Source organism: Myotis myotis, unplaced genomic scaffold (genome assembly GCF_014108235.1).
Source record: "Myotis myotis isolate mMyoMyo1 unplaced genomic scaffold, mMyoMyo1.p scaffold_m19_p_10, whole genome shotgun sequence".
Classification (NCBI taxonomy): Eukaryota; Metazoa; Chordata; class Mammalia; order Chiroptera; family Vespertilionidae; genus Myotis; species Myotis myotis.
In genome coordinates, this window is record NW_023416314.1 from 45,455,240 (window position 1) to 45,469,813 (window position 14,574).

General features: G+C 53.0%; 1 protein-coding gene across 1 annotated transcript; it reads left to right on the top strand.

Moving 5' to 3' along the window:
• Positions 1-670: 670 nt before the first annotated feature.
• EIF3F (eukaryotic translation initiation factor 3 subunit F) lies at positions 671-9,953 on the top strand. Its single transcript, XM_036325276.1, has 8 exons — positions 671-1,079; positions 6,207-6,277; positions 6,512-6,591; positions 7,007-7,144; positions 8,378-8,469; positions 8,883-9,019; positions 9,144-9,257; positions 9,726-9,953. Exons 1-8 carry the CDS (start codon positions 692-694, stop codon positions 9,801-9,803), a joined length of 1,098 nt encoding a protein of 365 aa, XP_036181169.1. The 5' UTR covers positions 671-691; the 3' UTR covers positions 9,804-9,953.
• Positions 9,954-14,574: the final 4,621 nt, after the last annotated feature.

Below are 14,574 nucleotides of genomic sequence, written 5' to 3' on the forward strand. Positions count from 1 at the left end.
AGATCAATGTGTGAGAGAGAAACATCAATGTGAGAGAGACACAACGGAGGTACATGACCTTGACCGAATCGAACCCTTCAGTTCTCTGGCCGATACTCTATCCACTGAACCAAACCTGCTAAGGCAGCGAATCAGTTTTTAACTGTTAATCTAACATATTGTATAATGTACTTATTGTTCACGCCCCTCCAGAATGTAAACTTCTCAGAGAAAACGATCTTCGTTTTGTTCACTGATATATGCCAAGTGCCTTAACAAAAGTCTGGCACATAGTCAATTTGTTGAATGAATAAACCTGATGACAGATTTACACCTTATGACTGTCAAAAACAACGCCCTTTGTAATAAAAGCCACTTTGACAGCCCTTAGCCCATTGAAGTCCGAAACACGATTTGCGAGCCTTGCGCAGCTCTCTGCCTCCATCTGGCGGCAACTGTCAGACTGAATTGTTTCTCTTCCAGCGCAGTCACAAGTTTGTTCGGAACCATTCGACTCGGCTCTCACTGAGTGCGCATCGGACAGAGAGCCACGAGCACGAGCTCCGAGCAGGAAATTGCAGTGCCGTGAGAACCATCATCAGTAACCAATAGGAACAGAGGTCTTGGTCACGCGGTGCGCGCTCAGCCTATGGGGCTGTCGAGGCCGGCCCGCTTCCTCCCTTCCGCTCCACGCTCCTTCTCTCTCGACAAGATGGCCACACCGGCAGTCCCGGCGAGCGTTCCTCCGCCCGCCACATCCCCGGCTGCGGCCCCGGCCTCAGCCCCAGACCCGGCCCCAACCCCAGCTCCACCGCTCTCTCCGCCTCCTGCTCCGGCGCCGGTTCCAGCTCCAACTCCGGCGCCCGCCTCCTCCCCAGACCCGGCGGCGGCGGCGGCTGCGAGCGCGGCTCCGGGCCAGACCCCAGCCTCCGCGCCGGCTCCGGCGCAGACCCCGGCGCAGTCGCTGGCCGCTCCGGCTCTCCCGGGCCCCTTCCCCGGCGGCCGTGTGGTCCGGCTGCACCCGGTCATTTTGGCCTCCATCGTGGACAGCTACGAGCGACGCAACGAGGGTGCTGCCCGAGTCATCGGGACTCTGCTGGGTGAGTGGTCGGAGGATGGTGACGTCCCCCTGGACCTCCCCCGCCGCTTCCTCTTGCTCCCCTTTCCTCCCACCCGCGTTGGTCTCCCGCCTGTTCCTCCATCCCACCTTCCCGCTGCGACTCAGCTGCCCCGTGCACTGGCCGCCTGGCTGCTGTCATTATGGGCGACGTACGGCGGATGGGGAGTAGCTGTGTATTAGATGCCGCGTGCCGCGTGGTTTACGTTTACGCTTCCCGGTCGCATGTCACGTCAAGGATGGTTAGTCCCAGTCAACAACGAGTTAAAACGCCGGCTAGGAAGCCAGAAACCCGGGACTCCCGAAGCCCCGTGACCACGTTTTTCCTCCCTTTTTTACTGACTAAAGGCCTGTGTTGGCAGAGAAGTTGGTAACCGGTGGGACAGCTGTTAAAAGATACCCTTGTCAACATCAAACCGGTTTGGCAGGAGCCCATTTAGTGTTTCAGCGATAATGTGCTTTCACAGATGTGTGAGCCCGATGCCCCATCCCTCAGCCTCCCCGATGCCCGATGTCCATCCCTCAGCCTCCCTGGTGCCCGATGCCCCATCCCTCAGCCTCCCCGATGCCCCATCCCTCAGCCTCCCCGGTGCCCGATGCCCATCCCTCAGCCTCCCTGGTGCCCGATGCCCCATCCCTCAGCCTCCCCGATGCCCGATGTCCATCCCTCAGCCTCCCTGGTGCCCGATGCCCCATCCCTCAGCCTCCCCGATGCCCGATGTCCATCCCTCAGCCTCCCTGGTGCCCGATGCCCATCCCTCAGCCTCCCTGGTGCCCGATGTCCATCCCTCAGCCTCCCTGGTGCCCGATGCCCATCCCTCAGCCTCCCTGGTGCCCGATGCCCCATCCCTCAGCCTCCCCGGTGCCCGATGCCCATCCCTCAGCCTCCCTGGTGCCCGATGCCCCATCCCTCAGCCTCCCCGATGCCCGATGTCCATCCCTCAGCCTCCCTGGTGCCCGATGCCCATCCCTCAGCCTCCCTGGTGCCCGATGCCCCATCCCTCAGCCTCCCCGGTGCCCGATGCCCATCCCTCAGCCTCCCTGGTGCCCGATGCCCCATCCCTCAGCCTCCCCGATGCCCGATGTCCATCCCTCAGCCTCCCTGGTGCCCGATGCCCCATCCCTCAGCCTCCCCGATGCCCGATGTCCATCCCTCAGCCTCCCTGGTGCCCGATGCCCCATCCCTCAGCCTCCCCGATGCCCGATGTCCATCCCTCAGCCTCCCTGGTGCCCGATGCCCCATCCCTCAGCCTCCCCGATGCCCGATGTCCATCCCTCAGCCTCCCTGGTGCCCGATGCCCATCCCTCAGCCTCCCTGGTGCCCGATGCCCCATCCCTCAGCCTCCCCGATGCCCGATGCCCATCCCTCAGCCTCCCTGGTGCCCGATGCCCCATCCCTCAGCCTCCCAGATGCCCGATGTCCATCCCTCAGCCTCCCTGGTGCTCGATGCCCCATCCCTCAGCCTCCCCGATGCCCCATCCCTCAGCCTCCCCGGTGCGCGATGCCCCATCCCTCAGCCTCCCTGGTGCTCGATGCCCCATCCCTCAGCCTCCCAGGTGCTCGATGCCCCATCCCTCAGCCTCCCTGGTGCTCGATGCCCCATCCCTCAGCCTCCCTGGTGCTCGATGTCCATCCCTCAGCCTCCCCGGTGCCCGATGCCCCATCCCTCAGCCTCCCTGGTGCTCGATGTCCATCCCTCAGCCTCCCCGGTGCCCGATGCCCCGTCCCTCAGCCTCCCCGGTGCCCGATGTCCATCCCTCAGCCTCCCCGGTGCCCGATGTCCATCCCTCAGCCTCCCTGGTGCCCGATGCCCCATCCCTCAGCCTCCCCGATGCCCCATCCCTCAGCCTCCCCGGTGCCCGATGCCCCATCCCTCAGCCTCCCTGGTGCTCGATGCCCCATCCCTCAGCCTCCCTGGTGCTCGATGCCCCATCCCTCAGCCTCCCTGGTGCTCGATGCCCCTTCCCTCAGCCTCCCTGGTGCTCGATGTCCATCCCTCAGCCTCCCCGGTGCCCGATGCCCCATCCCTCAGCCTCCCCGGTGCTCGATGCCCCATCCCTCAGCCTCCCCGGTGCCCGATGCCCCATCCCTCAGCCTCCCCGGTGCCCGATGCCCCATCCCTCAGCCTCCCTGGTGCTCGATGCCCCATCCCTCAGCCTCCCTGGTGCCCGATGCCCCATCCCTCAGCCTCCCCGATGCCCCATCCCTCAGCCTCCCCGATGCCCCATCCCTCAGCCTCCCCGATGCCCCGTCCCTCAGCCTCCCCGATGCCCCGTCCCTCAGCCTCCCCGATGCCCCGTCCCTCAGCCTCCCTGGTGCTTGATGCCCCATCCCTCAGCCTCCCCGGTGCCCGATGCCCCATCCCTCAGCCTCCCCGATGCCCCATCCCTCAGCCTCCCCGGTGCTCGATGCCCCATCCCTCAGCCTCCCCGATGCCCCATCCCTCAGCCTCCCCGATGCCCCATCCCTCAGCCTCCCTGGTGCTCGATGCCCCATCCCTCAGCCTCCCCGGTGCCCGATGCCCCATCCCTCAGCCTCCCCGATGCCCCATCCCTCAGCCTCCCCGATGCCCCATCCCTCAGCCTCCCCGGTGCCCGATGCCCCATCCCTCAGCCTCCCCGATGCCCCATCCCTCAGCCTCCCTGGTGCTCGATGCCCCATCCCTCAGCCTCCCTGGTGCCCGATGCCCCATCCTCAGCCTGCCCAATGCTCGTCCCTAAGGACCCGGGTCCCCCAGCGTGGCCTAAGCCTCCATGTGGACACTCACAGTTGTATTGTCTGTTTGCGACATTGTTTAACCTTCGCAGCAGAGAATAGCCCTTTCCCCACCCACGTTCCCAATTTGGGGGTCAGGTATTTTTTATGTTAAAGTAACTTGTAAAACGGAGACGCACAAACAGGACTTACTGGTAACATACCCCTTCCTCTGGGGACTGCTGGTCCCACCAGGTGCATTTCCACCCCATCTTAGTCACAAATTGGGGCACCTTGTGAGCCCACTCCAGCCGCATGCCTCACCTCTCCTCCTTCCTCTTGCCCTGTGGTAGCCGTCCCACAGAAGACCGAGTATTGAAAGAGGACGTGCTCTGTAGGCCGACTCCACCAGTTTGTCCCGTGCGCCTTGGGGACAAAGTCCCTCCAGGGGCTACCTCGGGCTTAGGCTCCGGGAGACCTAGATTGCTGGGAAAGCCTCTAGCCGCTGGCACAGAGCAGCTGCTGGTCGCCCTCCCCGCCACACCAGGCCTGTCCCACCCCTAAGACACGCACTTTCTCTCTCGCTTCCTTTGGGGGCATAGCATTTTACAGAAATGCCAACTAATCCATTCTCTTCCAACAGTGCCAGGGTTTTCCTCACACCAAGCTTTGTGTTCTCTTTGACTCGAGCACCTCCCTGCTCTCCCCTACTTGTTTCTTTAAGTTTCTCTCATCTCCCAGGTTCCCCGGAAAAGTGAGTCCTGTCGATCCTTCTTCCCGTACTTCCCCCTCATCCCCTTCCTTAACTTCCCAAAGCCTGACAGCGTTCTGTGACTGAGCCCTGCTTTAACCTTGTACGAGTAATAAATGGCTTTTGCATCGCTGACTTGGCACTCAGCAAATACTTACTCTTTTAGCTACTCTGTCAAATTTTCCAAACTCACTGGAGCTACTTAACTAAAGAAAACTGCAGTGACTCTCGTTAGAGCAGCTGTAACCTAGGTCTTCAGCTCCTCGTCCAGACAGGCATCATGGTGCAGGGCGAGGTGTATAGAGGCCGTGTTTACGGAGTGGTGCGTGGAGTCTGCTTGGTAGGGACAGATTTCCTCAGACTTTAATTTATGAAACATATTTCATTTGGTGAAATGAAGTTACTGGTGTTTTTATGTATCATAAGACTGTTGGGCACTTAAAAGTCAAAGCTTGGTTAAGTGAAACAGTTCAGTCAGAAAAAGCGAAGAACCTTATGATTTCACTCATGTGAAATATAAAACTGGAACTTGTGAACACAAACAGCAGTGTGGTGGTTGCTGAACGTAAGGGGGTGGGGGGAACGAAGGGGCCCTAATATATTGGTGACAGGAGAAGATTTGACTGGGTGGTGGGTACCTGGTACAATAGATAGGTCTTGTTTCCTATCCTATATAATAAAAAGCTAATATGCAAATTGACCAAACAGTGGAATGACTGGTCACTATGCTGTGCACTGACCACCAGGGGGCAGATGCTCAATGCAGGAGCTGCTTCCTGGTGGTCAGTGCCCTCCCACAGGGGGTGCGCCATTCAGCCAGAAGCCGGGCTCACGGCTGGCAAGCGCAGCAGTGGTGACAGGAGCCTCTCCCGCCTCCGTGGCAGCGCTAAGGATGTCTGACAGACATCCTCCGAGGGCTCCCAGACTATGAGAGGGCACAGGCCGGGCTGAGGGCCCTCCCCGCCCCCCAGTGCATGAATTTCGTGCACCAGGCCTCTAGTATGTTCATGTTGACCAATGTCACCCCAATAAACTTACTGTAAAAAAAAAAAAAGAAGTAAAAGCTTAATAAATGAGCTCTACTCTAACCTTAAGTTGGAGATGAAGCCATATTCTTATATGCAAATAGTTTAGAATGTAATGTGGTAAACGCCCCAGTAGAAAGGTGTCCTAGAGGCATAGAAAATATAGAAGGCTTAAGTATCTCAAAAACTTGACATGGTCAAGTCTTAGATGCTGCTGAAAGGTCAGATAAGTTAGAAGATATATCCACTGGGTTTGGGGGCATAGTTTCAGCTAAGGAGCGAAACCATGGTAAAGTGGAATTAGACACCAACAGGTATAAGCAGCATTGTGGTCCCTGGTGGAGAGGGGAGCACGTGAAGCCTGGGAGGGGAGTAGGAAAAGCAGAAGTCAAGGGGCTGGCAGTTTTGTTGGGGTTGAGAAACAGGTGTGCGCAGTGGGAGCAGCATGTCAGAACCAGAAGAGAAGTTTGTGGTAAACGCTGACATTGGTGTTGGAGGTTCACAGGCAGGTCCTGGGTGATCATAGGGTTAAGGTGCTGATCCTGGACCAGACGGCTGAATATCTGAAAGCACGAGGAAGGGGGTCGGGGGCGGTTAGGAGCCTTCGGGTCACATAACACGGACAATCCTCTCTCACAGGGACCGTTGACAAGCACTCAGTGGAAGTCACCAACTGCTTTTCAGTGCCGCACAACGAGTCAGAGGATGAGGTGAGTGGGACTCGAGCTGCCCCTGTGCAGTCTGTAGCTGTTCTGCTGGGCTCCCCTTCGGGCCCTCCCCCACACTGTATGCTGTGCTCACAACTAGAGTCCTCCTGTTCACAGAGCTTCGCTCCATTTGAACATACTTCCATGTGCCTTTCCTGTCTGGTGGGTGGCCTCTCGTTCTTAGCCATTTTTTTCTATGAACGTCTGGCTTCTGAGCTTCCTTTCCTGCCTTCTTAGGTGGCTGTTGACATGGAATTTGCAAAGAACATGTATGAATTGCACAAGAAAGTCTCTCCAAATGAGCTCATCCTGGGCTGGTAAGTTGGGATACAGGGGGGTTGGAAAGTCTCGGCGATTGCCAAGGCCTTTTGCCACCAGACTAGATGTTGTGCTCCCTCTTCAGGAAACAGAGCACTGAAGGTGTGTGACCTCGAGGGGCTGTGAATTCAGTGTGTGTTGCTGGCTATTCCGATCCTTTGAGGCCAGAAATATCTTTTCAGTTGCAGCTTTTACTCAACAAGTCTTTTGCTTTGCTAATGATTTGGGATTTTTCAAGAGCTCTAAGTCAGCTTTTGATTTGATTTGATATAGTTTTCTATATATTTACTGTTCTGTTATTTGGAGTGTCACCGGGTGTCCCTACCATGGTACCTAGAGACACCCATGCCACCATCGTGGTTGGTATTGATGTCACATGTAGGCATGCGTCCACAGCCGTGTTTCATTTTCCAGGTACGCTACAGGCCATGACATCACAGAGCACTCTGTGCTGATCCATGAGTACTACAGCCGGGAGGCCCCCAACCCCATTCACCTCACTGTGGACACAAGCCTCCAGAACGGTCGCATGAGCATCAAGGCTTATGTCAGGTGACCAGGGTCTTGGGCCACAAGGGCATAAAGGCTATCTAGTTCATACCATGGCCAGATGACACCCCACCTCCAGCCCCGGCAGGTATAACTCCCTGCCTCCTAAGGAAGCCCCTCAGAAAAGTTTTATTTGCCCTGAAACAAATCCATCCTGGAAATTTCCACTCACTGATCCTAACTGTACCCCAGATTTCTCCTTGCTCTTAACCAGTTTCAAGGGGCAGCCCTTTAGATATTTGAGCAAGCTATCGTGTACTTCATGTCACTTTTTTTGGCGGGGGGTGGGGAGCTAATTCTCTACAGTTCCTATGGTCGATCCTTCCATGGTGTTCTGATCATGGTCCTTCACCATGTTCACTGCTTGTCTGAGCTGCCCTCTGTAGTGTGTCCTTCTCCCTGGAACTGAGCAGGGATAGGGGTAGTGCACATTGAGAATGGCTGTCCTTATGGCTGTCCAGGGTTTAGTACAGTTTGATGACCGTAACGTTACAGTATTAAACTGGTGAAAGTGGCGGTTAGTGGGGGGTATTGGGAAAGGCTGCAGTGGCATGCTGAAGCAGGGGCTGCTCTTGGAGTTGGAAGGATTCTACTTTCTCTTCATAATGAAGGCATTTGTTAAGTTTATATGCTGATTAACTTTGTGCTGTTTCTGTGTCTGACAGTGACACAACTAGCTAACAATTATGCAGTAAGACAGATGGTGGGTACCAAGTCCTTATGGCCAGTTGGGGTACCACGAGGCTTTAGCGTTGCCTGCTTTCTTAGCCTTCCCAGATATTTCATGCATCTCAGACCCAGTTGGAAGTGTTTGGCTGACAGTAAAGGCAGTCTCCTTTAGTGCGATGACTTGCAGCACCCGACCTAATCTGGTGGGCTGGAGTCAATTTGTCTATCAGATGCAGATGGAGGGCTCAGTCCCAGAAAAGACATATCCTGTCTCCTTTCTGTGGTGGTGGATGTCTAGGCAGCCAGCTCCAAGGAAAATTAGTGTCCTGTCCTCTCATCACTGAGATTGCACAGGTACCACAGGTCCGAAAGCTGAGTCCCCTCCCACAGGCCAAGGGGTTGATGTGTGGAATGAGCTAAGGGGAGAAAGTGAGCCCTCTGGGGTCCAAGCCTTCTTATGTCAGAACCTTGGGAGCCGTACTCTTGGTGTGGCTGCTTTCCTGGCCTGGACCTGACATGGAAGCCCTCTCAAGGCTGTCTTGTTTACCTTGACTTCTCTCTCCCCAGCACTTTAATGGGTGTCCCGGGGAGGACCATGGGGGTGATGTTCACACCTCTGACAGTGAAATACGCGTACTATGACACTGAGCGCATTGGCGGTGAGTCACCTTCCATGCCCTTTTTCAAGGCCTTTAGTATTTGCATGGGAGGAGTTGCTGCTTTCTGACAAGGATGGAGAGCCTTGGGTTGGTTAAAGAGGAACCATTGAAGTCAGTCATTCTCCTACATAAATGGGATTCAAGGAATTATGTGTGAAATTGTTAAAGGTGGGAAATTATCAGTACTGCAGGCTACATGGCTGTTCATATGAGACCAAAACCAGTGATAGCATTCTAGGTGCAGCAGTTGGGCTGTCTGGAGAAACACTAATAAGGGCAGAGCAGGGGAGTTGGGGGAAGTAGACCAAGTCCAGAGGGAGGTGGGAGAGTTAGCAGGATGGTTAGAAATCATCTCTTTCCTGATGGAATCACTGAGTTTTCCATTTCTTCTACCTCCCAACCCAACCTCACAGTTGACCTGATCATGAAGACCTGTTTTAGCACCAACCGGGTGATTGGACTCTCAAGTGACTTGCAGCAAGTAGCAGGGTCCTCGGCTCGCATCCAGGATGCCCTCAGCACAGTGTTGCAGTATGCGGAGGACGTGCTGGTGAGGGCGGGGAGGGGAAAGGAAGGAGGGCATAGGTCCACCCTAGCTTGCTGGGGGGTCTGCTGAAATGACAGCCCTCAGGGGTGAGACTTAACTGTGCCCATTCAATCTGTTTGGTGCTCAGTCTGGAAAGGTGTCCGCTGACAATACTGTGGGCCGCTTCTTGATGAGTCTGGTTAACCAAGTACCCAAGATCGTTCCCGAGGACTTCGAGACCATGCTCAACAGCAACATCAATGTGAGTGCCGCTTCTGGGCTTCTGGAAGCCTCTGCCTTCTCTACCTTACCACGGAATGTGAAGGGAATTGGGGGACAGGAGACTGGGCTTCGCCTTTGCCACCCTTACTCTCCCGTTTGGGAGGAAGGAAGAGATAGTACACATGCTCAGAGACCCCTTCTCCTTCCTTGATTCCATTGGCCCAGGTCCTGCTGATACTGTGACTTGTTATCTAAATTCATAGTTGAAAGAAATGCTTAAATTCAAAGGTTAATAAAAATGCAATTTCTTATTTTTCTCATTGAGTTCAGAGATGGGAGTGTTCTCAAGCATTTCCTTCCCATCTTCTACCCCTCACTTACCCTCTCCCAGCTGTCATTTATCCAGGACGGTCCTCACACCCAGTGTCTGTTGGCGAGGTTCCCAGACCAGCCTTTCTGCTCCCCTTCCACCCAGCTCCTCACTCATCATGACTTCTTTCTCTTCCAGGACCTACTGATGGTGACCTACCTGGCCAATCTCACACAGTCACAGATTGCCCTCAACGAGAAACTTGTCAACCTGTGAATGGGCCCAAGCAGCACCCCGTCCACTCTGGCCCCAGCGCTAGGACTCAGAGTGGAGTGAAGTGGAAATGGCTTCTTGTGGTTTGAGTCACACTGAGTGAGTCAGCTGCTTGTGACTCTAAATAAACATAGCCTATCTTTTGTAAATGAATTCCATCTTATGTGCATTTACTGCTGGGGAAGGGAGAAGACTATTCGAGAGCTCATGCAGAAACCACGAGTGAGTACTTTGGGTAGAAGTTAGTTGTGTGCTTGTCATCAGTTGTACCCACAGCCCAAGCCGCTGTAGCTTCACCTGCCCCCGAATCAGATAGCCTTAGCATACTGGTCACAGGGACACTGTCTCCCCACTCTTCTTGCTTATGATTGGAGCACATAGAAAGTTTTTTGTCACTTCTCTCCCATAGCATCTTAGGTGGATGGCAGTATAAAGCATTGTGCTGTGCACAATTTGAAGTCCCTAGAGAATGTGCTGGCGAGGGAGAGAAGGAGGTGGATATAGATCTCAGTCCTGGGACCCATGAGTCCTGGTAGGAAGACAGCTTCTCCATGGTGAGAAAACATTGCTTTATCGAATATTTCCTCTTGGTTTTCAGCCTGGAGAAGTTTCCCACAGTACTGTGAGCCATTTCTTAAAGGGTCACGTGGTTTCCACAGGAAATGACAATGAGAATATATGCAGGGAAGCAATTGAGAGAATTGGATACTTAATCTAAACTGAAAGAGTAGAGGGTGTGCTCAGTGTTTTAAAATACATAAATAGTAGGAACGAGCTGTCTGACACTGGTTCAGGGGGGCAGAATTACCATCTCTAGGTCAAGTGTTTCCCCATTTTAGTGGGGAAAACAGAAAAGTAAATAACCACTTGCAAAACAGTGGAAAATGAGTGCTGATCTAATACTTACTGAGCACCTGATATGTTTGGGGCAGTTGTTATTTTCAGAAGAGTTTAGTACGTTACTTGAAGTTACACAATTAGTAAGTGATGAAACAAGATTTGAATTCAGGTCTGATTTCATTTTGGTGTGTAGCCCTCTGCTTCACAGTTTAGTGGCCCAATGAAATAATTAATAGGGCAAAAATGCAACATGACAGGAGCACATGATAAGGATTGACCAACTCTCAGAGGGCATCTGGGAGGATTCTACCCAGGACGTGATATCTGAGCTGGTTTTTTGCTTTTCAACCAGGAAATCATGAAAGGCAGAAGAAACATAAAAAAGCGTAACCCGCTACGAGCTAAAGGAAGTGTTTATAAGGATTGGATCATGGATCTCTAAGAAAGCTTCAAGCTTTACTGCAAAAAAAAAAACAAAACAAAAAAAAAAAAACAAGCTTACCCTGTTCAGACCCTAAGGGGGTATATGCAGGAGCCGAGCATAGGGCCCTCCGTCTGTGGAGGTGAGCTCTGTATTCCGGAAGCTGTGGGAAGCCAGTGGATAATTTTAAGTGGATTTAGTCAGGTGTGGGTTTTAGGAAGATCACCTGGTAGTGTAGGAAGGGTAGAAATAGAAAGCAGGGCGATGAGTTTGAGGGTCACTGTTGGTTCAGAGGAGAGATGAGTGCCCAAACCGAGGCAGTAGTGGTGGGGATGGTGAGGAAGACTCAGATTCTAGAGCAGAGGTCCTCAAACTATGGCCCGCGGGCCACATGCAGCCCGCCGAAAACGTTTATCTGGCCCGCCGGGTGTTTTTGCTGCCTCTGCGTGTCGTGCTTAGCAGCCGGCTCGTCCCGGGCCCGCAGTGCGCATGTGTGGAATGTCTGCGGGACAGTGAACTGGCCCCCTGTTTAAAAAGTTTGAGGACCTCTGTTCTAGAGGATGTTACGAGGCAGACTCAGGAGGACCTGGGACGGGTTGAAACATGGATGGTGAGAGGGGGGAGGAGTCCAGGGTTGCCTGTTTCTGATAGTGGTGGGGGAAGCGATGGTCATATATGGAAGCTGGCTACTCCCAAAGTGCTGGAAGCTTAGAGGATGCAGAGAGCTGGGACCAGAATTAAGGTTAGAGGGACCACACGGTGAGGTCTTCAGTGCAAAAGAAAAGAATTGTGACTTTGGTGAACTGCACCAGGTCTTTTGGGAAAGGCTGAAGAATTCAAGTCAGCCGTTTGCTCACGTGATACTTAAATGCCAAACTGTGTGCTAAGCAAAAAGCCATGTTACCTGCTTAAGATGTACCAGAGAGGACCCAGTAATCATTACCTTGGGAATCACAGGTGTCGGGGGTTATGGAAGGCGTCTCATTAGGAAGTGAAATCTAAGCTAGACTTGAATGGGGGCAGACTGAAAAAGAAGACAGGAGAAAACAGCATTCTAGGCACAGAAAAGAGTAGGTGCAAAGGCTCAGAGAAAGGCAGCGTCAGCCATGTGGCTCCAGCCTTGCTGACTCCTGGCTTGGGAGCTGTTTGGGAGGAAAGGAGTGGCCTCTACTAGGCTGACTGAAAAATAATGACTGGATTTTTAAAAAAATATTTTTAAAAATTGATTTTTAGGGGGGGGGGGGTGGAGAGAAACATCAATTGGCTGCCTCCAGCATACCCCCTACTAGGTAGGGATCAAGCCCGCAACACTAGCCTGCGCCTTGACTGGGAATCGAACCTGAAACCTTTCGGTTCACAGGAAGATGCACTGGCCAGGCTGGATTTTGTTTTTATACCCTTTGCTTATGTACACACAAGTCTGTTTTTACTGTCAGTGTGTGTACATGTCCTCTTTGTTATGTGTTGTGCTGATGCTCAAAACAATGTGGCTTGACTTCTGTGACGCACCACACTCCCCGGATTTTCTCTCAACTGCCTTAACACTGCTTTTCAGTGCTTTTCCTTGGTCCTTCCTCCTCTGACCCTCCCTACTGTTTCATTCCCCAGGGCTGCATCCTGAGCCCTCTGCACCATCTCTGCACCCTCTGCCTGGAAGACCTCACGAAGTCTGTGACAGTTATGACTGCCTGTATGTTCATGCCCATGCTCTAGCTCTAGCTCTAGCCACATTCAGAACTAGTTTCCTGATTCTGGACTAGTTAAACTGACACAAGATAACTCACCTGGATGTCTCAAAAGCATCTGAAATTCAGTTCCATATTGAACTGATTGTCTCCTCCTCCCCCACAAATCACTTGAATTTCCTTCCTCAGGTGATAACTCAACTATGTACCCAGTTATCCAAACCCTAAACCTTGGGTAAATTCTTGATTCTCCCTCCCTTTCCACCATCATGCCTCAACTAGTTAATTACTACTCTGCCTTCAGTCTTGCCCTCTATGATATTCATTCATATATATATATATGTTGGTCTTCATCCATGCTCCTGGCAGGCAGCTTGTAAAACCTTGGGAATTTCCTAAGTGATGGGAGCTATAAAGATAGAGTCTTGTTATTCCTAACAAGCCCCTGTCAACAGCATCTAAGTTTATGTTAATGAAGTGATTTTAGAAAGCCTCTAGATAACCATAAGATGGGGACTGGTTGCCAGGAGAACTGACCTGCGTGATTGGAGGTTGGAACTTTCAGCTGGATTTAATGCCACTGAGTTAATCAAACTCCCCTACTTATGAGGCCTCCACAAACCCCACAAGGACAGTTCGGGGAGCTCCTGGGCCGGTGAACAAGAATGCAGCCAGGAACCCAGTGCGTGCCAGGACGGTGGCGCAGCCAGACAGGGCCTGAAGCTCCTGGGCGCCAGAGAGACCCCTTCAGACCGCACTCTGCCTCTTCATCTGGCTGCTCATTCGTATCCTTTGTAGTAAATGAGTAATGGCTAGTGATCTCCAGTTCTGTGAAGTGCTCCAGCGAACTAATCCAACCCACGGAGGGGGCCGTGGGACGCTCCAATTTGTGGTGGGTCGGTTAGTGCACAGGTGTCAGCCTGGACTTGCAACTGGCATCTGAGGGGGTGGGGCCCGTCCTGTGGGACTGAGCTCTTAACCTTAGGATCTGACACTGTGTCCAGGTAAATAGTGTCAAAACTATGCTGAACTGTGGGACACTCAGCCGGTGTCAGCGTTGCATGGTGTGGAAAGTCACCTGCACATCTGATCTCGGAAATGTTTGATGTGAGTAGTCAGTTTAGAGAAAAACGGTTTTCCTGTTCACCTCTCTGGTCCATTCTCACAGCAGCCACACTGCTCTTTGCAAATCTGACCAGGACACACCTCAGTTGAAATCTCTTCAGTGGAGTCCCATAGCCCAGGGTAAACTCCACACTTCTTACCACAACCTGCATGGCTCATCAGATTGCGTGGCTCACCAGCTCCATCCCTTACTCCCAGCCTGGGCTCCCTTGCACTTGCTCTCTGCTCTGCTAGAATCTGTGCCCCTTTGGCTCGTCCTACTGCTCATCCCTTAGGTTTTAGTCCAAATGTGCCTCCTTGGAAGGTGCTCCTAGACCAGGATCCCATGATATTCTCCTAGCTTAGCATTTATCTCACCGTTTTGAACTTGTCTGTTTATCCCCTATTAGAGCACAAGCTCTGTGAGGGCAAAGTCTCCTGTAGACTTAACATTCCCAGGTCCCAGAGCCGACCCAGACCCAGAATAATTCTTAATAAACATTTGCTACATGAATAAATGAATGGGTGGCTTGCAGGATAATTACCACGAGGCGCTATGGACATAATAGGTTCGTTAGGAGTCATCAGGATCTTCTGGATGGGGCTGGAGGGAGGGAGGGAGCACACCAGACAGTGTTCCTTGTTTTACTCATTCTCCAAATACTTAGTGACGCTTAGTATGCACCTGCCATAGAGGCAGGTACTGGGGCAACAGAAGTAGATG